Raw genomic sequence first — 13616 nt, forward strand, 5'->3', positions numbered from 1 at the left:
TCTGGAGCAGTGGCTGAGGCCTCCTGGGCTTTGGGAATTGTGTGAGGAGCCGAGAACCCACGACCTCTCGATCCCCCCTCCCTGTTCTGCCCCTCTGGGGAACAGGATCATTCTGCTAGACGCCCCCATGTCAGGTCTGCTTACCTTTGGAGTAGGTACTGGGGCTCAGTCTGGGGTCCTAAAGCCTTGTTGTCGGGCAGATGAGGAAGGCCCCAGGACTGGCTGGCTAGTCTGCCTTGGTCATTCCCACCTAGGACTGGATGGAACAGTGAGGTGCTGGGGCCGAGGAAGAGCCTGGGACATGGAGTCTGTCCGACCCAGCTCATTAGCAGGCTCCATCACTTCCTCCCTGTGTACCCTTGGGCATGTTTCTTCACCTGCCTGTAAACCTCAGTTTTGTTATCTGTAAATGGGGATTTTTCATGTCCTGCCTCCCAGAGCTTTTGAAAAGACCCAGTGAAATACCATGTGGCATGATTTTGAGTCCCTTCTTTCTCTGGGCTCAGAAGAGCAAGTCTGGGGGAACTTTGGGGCTGACTGTGCTTGGGGGGTCCCTGAGAAGAGCCCGTGATGGCTAGGACTGGGAGAAGGTACAGTCTGACCGGGCCTGGCCATGTAGCCACTGCGTGTGGCTGGCTGGCTGGGCTTACCCCAGAGTATTGACGTAACAGGGTCTGCAAACGTGGCTTTTGCCCCTTCTCAGAAATATGAGCCTCCCCTGGCAGGCAGACCTTGCTCACCTCCGCCTGGCCTCTGCCAAGGGCTGGCTCCTGACCCACGGAGGTGTGGGCTGGGCCGGCAGGCCATGGGAGGGGGCTCAGCCCAACTGAGCAGAGCCCCTGGCTGTGGGGGAAGGGAGCCTGTGTCCAGAACTGCAGGCTGAGGGGGGCCCCTCCCCTAGGGTCCTCCTTTTTACACGTTTCCCTGCCACCTCCAGTGGAAATGATGGCAGTTTTCTTCCCAGGGATAAGAGAGCCAGCCCTGGGGTCTTCCCTGTGATGCTGTGATGGGGTGGCTAACAGCATGCCTGCCAGAACAAGGCTGCTTGGTCTCAAGCCTCTCTCTAGCACTTCAGTAGCTGTGTGCCCTGGGATAAATGGCTTGTCCCCTTCGCCTCAGTTTTCCCATTTGTAAGATGGGTATGGTGCTAGAAGCTAAGGTTATCGTGAAGATTAAATGAATTAATTCAAGTTAAGTGCTTAGACTAGTACCTGGCACACGGTACTTAATAAATATTAGTTGTGACTGCTATTTTTTCCAAGGTCTAATTCAGGTATTTCTATTTTTCAGGTAAACTCAGCCCAGGTTAGATCCTTAGGTTCTTCCTGCCACCTCATGACTGTCCCTGAGCCCTGGGGAAGGCCTAAGGGCCACTTCTTTTTCTGGGGTAACTCAGCTTCTCAGACTGCGGCTGCATCTGTAGTCCCTCTTTCAACCACCTTAACTTAACACCTACTGTGTGCAGGTGCTGCTAGGGTCTGGGAGCTCAGCTGGGCGTTTCAGCCTGTGCAAACCTTCCAGCCATCAGGAGGGCCCCTGGAGGGGAGAGCAAGCTGACGGTGAACGGGGGGCCCGTGCTCCTTTGCTTCTGTTTAGGCTGGGGTCCCACCAGTCATCTAGGGAGCAAGCCCAGTTTATTCAGACCCAGCCTGCACAAAAAATCCTGCCTTCCGTTACTCAGGCCAGAAGGTACCAGCTCCATCCTGCCATGGGGCCCCTCCCGGACTCCTTGAAGGGCGCTCTGCTCTTCCCGGGTCTTTGTCTGAGCTTATCTGTGGCTCAAAGCTAGAGCAAAGGGAATTTAGTCTTTCTTTCTTGTGTGTGGGGGTTGGCTGGCAACCACATTCTGACATAGGTGGAAACGTCTGCTTTTGCATCCTCCAGCACCCCTCTTGCAATCCTTGCCCATCTTCCATAGCTCCTATTCACCCCTAGTACCCCAGTTCCAAAATTAGTGCCTCCCCCGTGTAGAGCGGATTTATAATCTACTGTGAATGATTAGCACCTCTTAACCTTCTCGGAGGCCTTCACACTTAGAAAGGCATACTCTGCTGACTAGAGGGACGTTGATGAGAGAGATTGAAAGATAAAGTGCCCCTCCCCACTCCATATGCACAGCTGGAGCCCCGGCTGGTGGCAGGTGTGTCAAAAGCTGCAAGTTTCTGCCTCTGTTGAAACTTAAGAACACTTTATTTAGCCAGAGCAGGGGGAGGATGCCTCTACAAGCCCATGTGCCAGAGGTGTCAGGCCCCGAAGCCTGGTGGAGTTGGGGATTAATCAGCTAGAGAGCAGTTCCAGGGGCCCTCGTGGGAGGCTGACTGGGAGATCCTGCACAGAGCTTCTGGCCTTGGCTGTCTTGTTAGGACTGGGGAGAGACAAGGCTCTGCAGGCCTTGGCTGCTCCCTTTGTCCCTGTGGGTTGCCAGTTGCCATCCTTGATTTGGGACACCTCCAGCATCTTGCTTAGGCCATAATCCCCTTTGGGAAGCTGAAAGCGATGACGTCGAGTCACTGTGATCAAGTCTCTTTCCGCCCCACAACTTGCCACTGTCGAGTACCTGGTTTACGGTGAGCCCTCGCTCAGGTGGCAGCCTGCTGTGGCTGCTGCATCTGGCTGCCCTCGAGGGCGAGCCTTGGCTCCCCAGCCACAGCCTTGCAACTAGGAGCCCCCTCGCCACCAATTAACCAAGCCCCTGTTGTACAGAGGGGCAACCTGAGGCGAGGTCTTTTTCAAGATCACCAACTCCGCTGGGAACAGAGCCCAGGCTATAAATGGGTTTTCCTAGTGCTCGGTCTGGTCACTTTCCTGTCCCCCGGCCACTCCTTGTCTGGCTCGCAGGCCTTGCTCAACACTGAGCGGAGTCCTGTCCAGCCTGGCCCAGGTTCTGGCAGGCGGGGAAAAGCAGAGGAACTGGTCTTCCAGCTCCTGGCCCCACACCCAGCCCTCAGCTGGGTCTGTTCTGAGGCTAGTCCCAGCATGTAGCGGGAGGTGGCGCCTGCTCTGGAGGGGTGGGTATGGGGGTGCTGGTGGTGGCTCTGACCTGGTTTGGGCATCGGGGCTGGCACTGGCTACCAGGATCCCCTCTCAACACAGCCCTGGCCTCCTGGGGGTACCCCAAGTAGTCAACATGGGGCAGGGGAAAGGACTCTGTGACCTTGACCTTGGGTTTCCCATCTGTGAAGCCCCGGCATACAGGGCTATGAGAGGTAACTACCGTGGAGGGGTCTCCAAGGCCAAGTACGGGTGACGCCCTGCACCCTGGCCCTGCCCTGGAATCCCCCCAGAGTGGTGAGGTTTGTCTCCTGGTGGCAGTGTGGTGACAGCTGAAGTGGGGTTGTGTGTGTGGGGTGGGTACCCAGGAGGTCTCGGAAAGGCACTCCTCCCAGTGGAATTGCTGATGGGGCTTGGGGGCCTTTTTGGTTCCCTGACGGGTGTACTTTCTCAGACTGAAAGTGGAAGAAGCCCCCTCTTGTCTACCTCTCCCCCTGTTCCCCACGCCCCTCCTACCCTGGGTCAGTCCCATTACCCCCTCTGCAGGTCCCAGCTTGACTCGGTTCTCAGTGTAGTGACAGCACTGTGCTGTCAGGCCGGACGGTGCCGATGTTGCCCTGCAGCTTGGCGAGACCCCGCCTCCTGCCAGGCCCGCGTGCGATTTCAGGGTCTGGAGGCCAAGGTTGGACTTCTGTGCCTCCTCGGTGGCCTAAGCTTGCTTCCCTGGCAGCTCCTGAGTTAGGACAAAAGCCTTGGGAGAGGAAGCGATTTATCAGCCACCACCATGATATCTGGGGCAAGAGGGAGGCCAGTGTCTTCCTAGGCCCTGAGCTGTGGCTCTGTCCTTCTCACCTACCCCAGCAGGCGTACCTGTCCATTGCTAGCTTATCATCCCATACAACATTCCCACGGATGAGGAATTGGGGCCACTGCTCCCACATCCCAGCCTAGCCCATCAAAGTCCTGAGGGAGTTTAGGGTTCTGCAGCCAAGGTGAAAAACAGGTCCAGAGAGAGGCAGAGGGCTTTCCCAGGTCACCCAGCAAGGGAGCAAAGAGCTGGATCTGGCTCTGGTCCGTTCCCTGAGACCCTTGCTTTTCAAGATGCTTTGGATTTGACCTTCCTGGCCTCTTGGGTCCGTCTTTAGGCCGTGGTGGCCAGGGCTAAAGTTGGGAGTACAGGTGATCCCCCCAGATGAGGGAAGGCAGAGTCACAAACCCCAGTGCCACAGGGCTCCAGGGTGTTCAGTGGGCTGCAGGAATGGGGTTCATGTTTCGCAGCATTCTCTTCCCGAACACCCCTGGACAAGCAGGTAGCCTTTAAGTCACCCTGAGATTCCGTAAACGCTGCTCCCCTCCCTGGCCCATCCCAGCTCTGCCTCTGCCTCCAGACAGGGCCCATCCCAGAAAAGAGTGTTGGCAGTTTCTAGCTCTCCTGTTGGTTTTAGCCAGGTCACTGCATCAGGCCAGCTGAGGGGAAGACGGCTGCCCGGAACACCTAGGAGGGGGAGGAAGAGGTAAGGGTGGGGGTGCTCAGCGCCCAGGCAGGCGGGGCAGGCCCAGCCCAGCCTCAGGTCTGATACTGCTTTCCTTTGTTTCCTGCTACTCCCATTGCTGGGAATAGGGGTCAAAGCCTCTGGAAGTTCAGGAACTTTCCAGCTTCAAGGTGAGGACGTTCATGACCAACAGACACCTAAACCCTCTTTCTCACCAGATGCTGCAGAGGCTGCCACACCATTCCTAATGTTAGTGACTCCGGGCTCAGTGGGGTCTAATCCTCTCCAGCCTGCCTGAGGGTTTCAAGGCTTAGTCCTAGTGTCCCCGTAGGGTGACTCTCTGTGCCCCAGCCTCCACAGCTGCTCCCCTCCTTCTGGAAGCCCGGACCAGACCACTTTTTACCTGTTCTTCTCCCCAAAGACCCTGGATGACAGTCCCCTAAGTTTTAAAGTTGAGGACCCTGTTAAATATCAAAGTCCGTGACCTTTTTACACGGTATCGAGAAAGCAACACGATTCTGTTAAGTTAGTGTGTTTTTAAAGGATCTGTGTTTTATCCATCACTCCAGTCAAGCAGCAAGGGACACGTTAGGGACTCGGGCTGCGGGCCCAGAACCCACAGGACTGCAGTGGCTGTGGCTGGTAAGGTGGTGGAGTTAGGGGAGTGGTCAGCCTGGAGTTAGAAGCTCCTTACTCGAACGTCCCTGAGATGCCCACTTGGTGTCCTGCTTTGTGACCCTGCCAAGGAGCTTTCACGCCCAAGGTGGTTTGGAGGGACTCTGAAACACAGCCCAGTCCCCGCGGCTGGCCGGGGCAAGGGCTCAGCTCAGATGGAGGTTCCTAAGGAGGGTGGCCTTCCTTGTGGCCAGTGCAGGGTGAAAGCTGGCAAGACTTGGCTTGAGGCTGCCTTCTTGAAGCTTCTCTGCCACCTACCTACCCACAGACCCTGACCTGCTCTTGGGAATGGCTGCAGCAGCATGATGAAGTCAGCCCGTGGTAGCCCTGATGCTGTGCTTGGCTGTGCTGTCCCCTCTCCGCCTCTGGAGTATGAGCTGGCACCTTCCTCCACTCTGCCTCTGGGATAGGGTGGGGAATTCTTACTTGGTGATGCTCTCGATGGGCCAGCCGGGGAAGGTGGTCCCCTTGGGGCTGGGGAGGAGAGGAAGTGGAAGTGCATCCTGGGGGAGGGAGAGTCTGCAGACACTGCTGCTGCCTGGCTGCCTGGTGGCCTGGGGCAAGTCCGGCACCCATCCGAGACCCAGTCTCAGCCCAGCTTGCCTCACCTGCAAGGGCAGGGGATGAAGGGGGAAAGGAAGCCCTCACTCCTTCCATGTCCTCCGTCCTGCTTGGCTGGAGCCCTGGCCCCGGGTCTGGGCTCTTCCCTCGCAGCCGCCCAGGTGTGGCCAGGAGACCAGGGAGGCTGAGACAGAGATGGGCCGAGTCTTCCTCTTGTCCTCCCTGTCCCCCAGGCTTCATGTACCTGTCCCACAACCCCCGGCCCCCACCAGAGTCACACCTGGCCTGGCCCTTTTAGGCGGTGGGCTTCCAGGGTCCGTGTTGTGGGGGAGGGAAGGCGCAAATTGGCCTTGGCTTTGAACAGACTGAACGTGTAGAAGTTTAGACTTTGTCCACCACAAGGGTTTTGGTTGTATGAAAAGCCAATTTTCCTGAGACTAGGAGAGGTTAAAGGGGCCCCGTTAAAGGTATAGTTTGTCTTGCCTCGCCCGCCCCAGGCATGAGGTGAGTTCCGAGCTGGGCCAACCTGTCCCCGAGGAGCCCCGAGCCATGGCCAAGTGGTCTTTCGGAAGGACCAGGGTCAGAGGCGATCCTGAGGAGAGCCCCACACGAGGCCTCAGAGGCAGCTGGCCACAGACTCTCGCAGGACTAAGTGAAACCGGAAATGTCACCCCAAACTCCAGGGTCAGCTGGCACCTGGCAGTCCTAGTTCAAACTCAGCAGTTTCTGCTAATTTCCTCCCCAGGGAGCGGAGGCCAGGAGGTTCCGGTGGAGGGGATTTGAGGAGGTCACCGTAGCCCACCCAGTCAGTGGAGACCTGAGAGGGGAGAGGCCGCCCTGAGGCCAGGGAGCTGGTTTCACTGGAGAAAGTGTTTGCTTAAGAGCTTGTTGTGTAAACAAGATCCACAAGAGGGATAAGCTGAGCAGAGTTGAGGAAACAAATTGTTTTTAGTGACTTGGCAGATCTGAAGTCTTGCCTGTTCAGGAGAGAGGCCCTGCTCTTAGGAAACTGCTAACCTGTTGTGTGGGTGAGAGGCTGGGCCTCCCTGGGCTTTGCTTGGGTCTTGGGTGGTACACGGTGCCTCCAAGGTCCCCAGCCTGGACCCACGGCTCTGGCTTCTGCGGGAAGGTTCATCACACTTTCCAGTGCGGTGGAGGCTGGTCTGGCTGGAGCCCTGACCCCTGCTGCATGCCCAGCTTTGTCTCCAAGGGAGGGGGCCGGTGTGTCAGGACCAGTACTCAGCCCCAGGGCCTCTTGGGGACAGTGAGGGTAGGCAGAGGTGTTAGACAAGGGTGAAGCAGGGTCTTGGTGAGTGTGGGTGAGCGGGGGCCCCTGAATGCTTGCCCTGGGAGCAGTCTGTCGTGGGCCCAGATGGGAGGATGTTGGGGGTGCGGTGCCTACTCTACACCTGCCTGATGGGCAGCAGTCTTTGTGACCGAAGGTGACGGACTTGGGGAGGCTGGGGTATCTGGAAGCTCTGTGGACGTAGGACAGGCGTTTGAAACGCCACTGGGGATGGCAGAGACAGGGTGTGGCCTGGGGTGCAAGTGGAGGTCGGGGGCTTGACCGTGTGTTGCAGGTGGGCCATGCCAGCTCACACGGGCTCTTCTGGGGCCAAAACCCTTTTCTTGGGCGGTACTGGGGAGTGTACGGCTTGGGTCTTGCGCTTTCAAAGGAAGTTCGGTGGTATTTCTAGCCTCTCAGTTTCTACACATGTCTGAAGCTTCCTTTTCATCTAGGCCCCGGACGTGAAGCCCCCACCTGGTCTGGCTCTGCCCCAGGAGGCCTCAGGAGGCCCCAGGGCTTGTCTTTCCCTGCTTTGCTCCACTCAAGAGTAAGGCCCTGTGGCCTGTGGCCAGGATTTGGCAAGGCCTTTTGGGCCGAGAAGGCCTGGTCCCTGACTCCGGGCGGGGCCTGCCTTCCAGCAAGTCTGAACAGAGCCTCCTGTGAACCCGCTCCCTCCTGCTTCTCTTATGAAACCCTACCCACCTCTATCCCACGTCCTCCCAAACAGGCCCCAGAATCCTCCCCATGCTGAGCAGCTCTTGCTCCCCAAGTTCTGGCAGCCCCCACGGCTGGTGGGGTGCTTACTGTGGGCCAGGCTCTGTTAGGTTCTAAATGTGCATAAACTCATTGGATTTTTTACAGTAATCTTGGAATATAGATAGCACTATTGCCCCATTTCACAGATGGGGAGACCGAGGCCATGAGAGGGTTAATGATGTCTCGGGGCCACTCAGCAGCAAGTGGCAGAGATCGGGGATCGCTAGAGCCTGTGTGCTCTGGACTATGCTGATCTGCTTCTCTTCGTTTTTTGTTCCCCACCCCCAACCTTGGGGCCCCTTCTAATTGGACTGTATTACAGGGCGGGTCAAATTTTTGTTGTTGAACAGGATACTCATAGCTACCCTTCCCGCCACCTGGATGCTGGGTCCTCCCTTCTCCACCTGCTGTCCTAGAGCCCGTGTTTCTGCACAGGCTGCGTGGTGTACCCCGCCTCCTGCTGGCCCCACTCCCTGGTCCTGCCTATGTAGCCCCTGCCTTGGGGACTCTGGCGCCTGAAGCCTCTGGGCCAGGCAAGTAGCACTTCCAGGGTGGCTGTCGGCACACAGGGCCCACCCCAGGCCCACAGCCCATTTGTCGATGCCTCCTTAGTGCAAGGCTCCTTCTAGGTGACCCTTATGTGTCCCCAGCCTAATGGGCATCCCTGTCCTTCCTTCCCCACCCGTCTTTCTCATGGATGAGAAAATGGGCCGGCTGTGGGAAGGAGCTTCATGGCCGGACCTGCCTCAGTACGGACGGTTCAGCCTGTGCCTGTCCCTGCCCCTCACCCCGGGGCCCTTGTTGTCCACACCCTGGTGCCCAGTGTTCCTGGAGGCTGCCTTTCTGGAGCCAGAGTGTTGTGGCATTGTTCCTGGGAGCTTGGAAAAGCCCCAATCTTGGACCCCTAAGTTCCCTGGCCAGCGGCCCCAAGACCTGATTCTCTGTAGGGTGGGCTAATGGGGTCCCATAGGAGCCATGGCTTGTGTTCCTGGTAATGGCATCTTCTGTCTACTTTTCTGAGGGGGCGAAGGCCGTGGCCCTTCTCGTGTGTTTCTACATGCCTAGCACCTGACACAGGGCTATGTCGTCATAGCATTAGGGGATGTGCAGGGGACCAAAGGGCTACTCAGAGCTGAGGGTCCTGAGCCACCCACCAGGGCTTCCTCCTTGTGCTGTCTGTGTGTGGGAGGGCTTTTGTGGCATTTCCTGAGCTGTCTAGGACAGGGACCCTGGGATAGCAGGGCCCTGGCCAAACCTCCACTCACACCCTTCTCTGATCCTTTTCCAGCAAATTGTGGCCACGAACATGCCCCCTGAAGATCAGGATGGCTCTGGGGATGACTCCGACATCTTCTCTGGCTCAGGCGCAGGTAAGCTGGCGGGAGGGCCCCATGAGGCCGCAGGCCGTGGACTGGGGACGGCGGTCAGGCAGCTTCTTAGCTGGGCCCAAAGGGTGATGCTGGGGAATAGGATGGGGTCCTCGCCCAGAGGAGGAAACGTGAATTGGCAGGGAGTGGCCACAGTGCGTGCTAGCAGGCCCCAGAGGCTGCCTGCCGCAGACATGGCGCCCCGTTCTCTTTGCTCCTGGGCAACCCTTTCAAGCTTCTGTTTCCTCCATCAACGGGGATAATATCTTGACTTCATAAGGTTGTTGGGAGCTGTATGTACGGCAGCACCGAGCCTGGTGTGTATCTTTATAAATGTCCCTGTCCCCACTTCTCGGGGGGAGTGACATCCCTGAGCTAGAGGTGGTCAGGGAGGTGCTTTTGAGCTGAACCTCGGAAGAGGGCTGAGATTATCTATGGGGCGAGTGGCCTAGGCAGGGGCCCAGGAACTGGGAGGTGGGACTCGGACCTCTGTCCTTGGGAGCAAGTGGCCCAGGGCGGTATGTGCAGTGGGGATGAGACACTCAGGCTCCTGAAGGCTCCCCCACCCAGGGAAGGGGCTTCAGCTACTACAGGAAAGGTTTCTTCCCAGATGGCCTTGGTGTCCCATGATTCCAGAGACTAGGCTGTTCCCAGGCACAGGAAGCAGACAAAAGCATCTCTCCTGTCCACTTTCCAAAGTCAAGTTTAGCCTCAGCTAATCTACCTTGGGGGACAGAGCTTCTGACGGAAAGAGAGTTTGTTACGCTGGCCTGGGGCCCAGAGACGCGGGTCCTCCCCTAGGCCGTCCTTGCAGCCTGAGCTTGGCTGGTCTCAATGCTCTTAGGTTCTCCCACCCAAACAAGCTCTGCTTCTGGCCTTCCAGGTGGTCTGCAAGATATCACCTTATCACATCAGACCTCCACCTGGAAGGACACAGGGCTCCTGACGGTCATGCCCACAGCTGCAGAGCCCACCAACACTGATGGCATCGCTGCCTCCACCTCCATCTTGCCGGCTAGAGAGGTGCCTGAGGAGGGAGAGGGGGTGTTACTGGCAGAGGTGGAGCCTGGCTTTACCACCCTGGAGAAGGAGACCACCCACCCACCCAGTGAGACCACGCTGCACCCAGCCACCCACCGAGCATCAACAGCAAGAGCCACCGCCTCCCAGGCACCTGTCACCTCCCATTCCCACAGGGCTGTTCAGCCTGACCTCCATGAGACCTCACCTCCGGTAGGACCCGGCCATCCCGACCCTCACACTCCCAACATGGAGGACAGAGGTCCTTCTGCCACTGAGAGGGCTGCTGAGGATGGAGTTGTCACTGAGTTCCCAGCAGGAGAGGGCTCTGGGGAGCAGGTGAGTGCCTACTGTATAGTCCTCTGTGCCTAGCACGTTGGGTGGCCCCTTAATGCCTGGTTGAGCACAGTGCCTTGGCGTGGGGGCACAGGTTGGTCATCTGGCCCACTCAACACCCTGTGCCCTGTGAGCATGTTGTACTCCCCACTGTGAAAGACAGCATCACAAGGCCCCACCTTCCCTGCCCCCAGGACTGAGCCCAGGGTGGGACCCGGCGAGAGAGCAAGAGTCCTTCCAGATCACCAAGATGAGAGCTTCCCAAACTTGGGCAAGGCCCCTGCTGAGAGTTCTCCTAAGTCCTTTGTTTATCTTATAGGGACTTGGTAATTTCACACTTTCTACTAGAATGGGCTTTTTAATTTTCACATAAAAATGTGTGCTTTATATCACTTGACATATCTCTGCCACAGTCAGTCCATCCAGGGCTCAGCATGACGTGGCGAGAGGGGCCTGGCTTTGGGGTCCAGAGGCCCCGGTTTGGCTCTATCCGAGCTGGTGGCTGCTGTCACTGGGGAGGCCCAAGCTGCTTCGGGGTTTGGAAATAGACCTGGATGCCACTGCTGGCAATGTCCCGCCCCAGCCTGATCTGTCCCTGTCTTCCCGTAGGACTTCACCTTTGATGTGTCCGGAGAGAGCACAGTTGGGGCTGCTATGGAATTTGACCAGCAGAACGAGCCCCGAGATGGTCATGGGGCCACTGGGGCCTCCCAGGGCCTCCTGGAAAGGAAGGAAGTGCTGGGAGGTGAGTTTTTTCTCAGGTGGATGAGGAGGGGGGCAAACTGCTACTCCGGAATGGGGGGGCTGCCTTTAGCCTCGGTGCGGGGCTGACCATAGCCAAGGCCACTTCTGGGGCTGCCGAGTGGGGCAGGGGCTGCTGCTCACCCCCAAGAGTAGCCAGGCTGAGCCAGCTTCTGTCCACCCACCCAGGGGTCATTGCCGGAGGCCTCGTGGGGCTCATCTTTGCTGTGTGCCTGGTGGGCTTCATGCTGTACCGGATGAAGAAGAAGGACGAGGGCAGCTACTCCTTGGAGGAGCCAAAACAAGCCAACGGCGGGGCCTACCAGAAGCCTAGCAAGCAGGAAGAGTTCTACGCCTGACGGGAGCAGTCCTCCCCCTCCCCCTGCCACTCGCTAGGCCCCCACTTGCCTCTTCCGTGAAGAACTGCAGGCCCTCCCCTGCCACCATGCCACCTCCCCAGTGCTCCCTGCCCCTGCAGCCCACTCCCCACGGAGGTCTGGGGCACGGACGTTCTCTGCTTCTCTGACTTCTGCCTGGAGACCAGGGCGCAAGGGCTTTCTGCACCCGACCTTTCCACCTCGGCACCTGGCATCGCACCGTTCTGACTCAGTTTCTCCAAACTGGAATAGCCCCTCCCCAAGCCCAGGTCTGGAGAGAAAAGGGACCCCACCGCTTTGGACTTGGATAGCCCACTGCAGCTGGAAGATGCTGTGGCTATGGGCTGACACAGCTGTAGCACTTACTGGGAGAGACCAGCAGTCTCGGGGGCGTTTACCACTCACCGAGTGGCCGGGAGAGGAGTCCGGGGCTCCATCCAAATTCACTTTGTTTTGTGGGGAGGTCTCATTTAGGTATCAACTCGTTTTTGCACATATTTCTTCTAGTTCCTTTGTTCCATAGCCCAGTAGACTTTATTACTTTTGACGTAAGTTAAGTTGATTTGGTTATCCCCCATCTTGCTAATCTACCATCAGGAGACAGCATCAGGGTTAAGGAGACTTTTTTTTTTTTTTTTTTTTACTATGAGAACCAAATCTGGAAGCCTTAGTTTATGTGTTGTCTCTTGAGTTTGACACTCACGTGTGCAACAGGGTATGGAATGTGCTGAGCGGCCCCGTCGGTGGGCCGGCCGATCCCAGCTGCCGTGGGCAGTCACTTCTTTTGAGCAGTCACGCCTGTGTCCATGAACTTGGGGCCACAGCCATGGCCCGGGCTGCTGTGATGTCGAGGCGCCGATGTGAGCATTGAATCCTGGCACCTCAGGCTGGGGACGAGAGAGAACTATGGGGTGGGAGAGGTGGCAATGGGCCCAAAGAATGTCCTGCAGATCACACCCTTCCTTTGATGCCATCTCCAGGGACATTTTCTTCTGGAAGATAATGAGAGGGGTCCTGGGCACACCTGGCACTGAGCTGCTCCACGAAGGACCGGGTTCACCTTTGCTTAGCTCCTGTGGCCCTGCCCTGGGCTGGAATCAGGAATGTTCCAAAGAGTGATAGTCTTTTGCTTTTGGCAAAACTCTACTTAATCCAATGGGTTTTTCCCTGTACAGTAGATTTTCCAAATGTAATAAACTTTAATATAAAGTAGTCACGTGGACTCTGCCGCCTGTGCTTCACTCTGCGCTGGTCCTGTGGATGTGACCAGACTTTTCTCTAAACAGCAACGATATTGGGAGACTAAAAGCTCTGTGCCTTCATCTTTCTCGCGGGGAGGGATTCTGGGGCCAGAGTCCCTCTGGTCGGTTTGTTTTTTTGTCTTTGCTAAAATTCTGGAGGTCAGTAGGTTCAGCCAAGGTTACGTAAGGCCTGATGTAAATTTGTGTGTTGCCAAGCTCAAAGCACCCATCCCCTAAATGGTTAAAGAAGCTGTGACAGCCCCGGCACAGCTTGACCTGAGGCCACTGGCCCCACCGAGGCCTGGAGCCAAGGCCTGCCTCTCAGACACCTTGGACAGGCCTCCTCTCACGCCTTAGCTAGGATCAGAGGCCGCCAGCCTGGGGCTTCTGGGAACTCTTATACTTGCTTATTTAATTTGACAATGTTCCAGCTGCTCTGTTGGCTGCCTCGAGAGGTGGGGACATCTGTGACTCAGACGCATCGCCCAACAAAGGGAACCTGTGCCCTGTGTTCAATACTGGGACTTTCTGCCTGGAGTGTATGACTGGACGTGACGGCGGGTGGGGAAAAAGGGGTCTGTGACCATGCTCATCTCTGCTGGTCCCCGGGATGGCACTGAGCCTGTGGCTGGCTGATCCCATTCATGTAATTTTAATAAATGGTACTTGTCGTTCCGGGCTATGGTGGTGGTTGAGTCTTCTTGACCTGGGGCTGGGCTGGGCTGTGGCTTGATGAAGAAGAGCTGATGGAGCCCTCGTCATCCCCTCCT

At 57.2% G+C, this 13616-nt stretch overlaps 1 protein-coding gene across 1 annotated transcript in view; it reads left to right on the forward strand.

Annotated features, from left to right (window-relative positions):
• Nucleotides 1-13526, forward strand: part of SDC1 (syndecan 1) — a 21255-nt gene extending 7729 nt beyond the window's left edge. The window contains exons 2-5 of the mRNA XM_023528543.1: nucleotides 9053-9134; nucleotides 10015-10490; nucleotides 11097-11232; nucleotides 11418-13526. Coding sequence (XP_023384311.1) covers nucleotides 9053-9134; nucleotides 10015-10490; nucleotides 11097-11232; nucleotides 11418-11587 — 864 coding nt within the window. The 3' untranslated portion in view covers nucleotides 11588-13526. The remainder of the gene's footprint in view (nucleotides 1-9052; nucleotides 9135-10014; nucleotides 10491-11096; nucleotides 11233-11417) is intronic.
• Nucleotides 13527-13616: the final 90 nt, after the last annotated feature.

The sequence above is a fragment of the Pteropus vampyrus genome, unplaced genomic scaffold (genome assembly GCF_000151845.1).
Source record: "Pteropus vampyrus isolate Shadow unplaced genomic scaffold, Pvam_2.0 Scaffold28, whole genome shotgun sequence".
Taxonomy (NCBI): domain Eukaryota; kingdom Metazoa; phylum Chordata; class Mammalia; order Chiroptera; family Pteropodidae; genus Pteropus; species Pteropus vampyrus.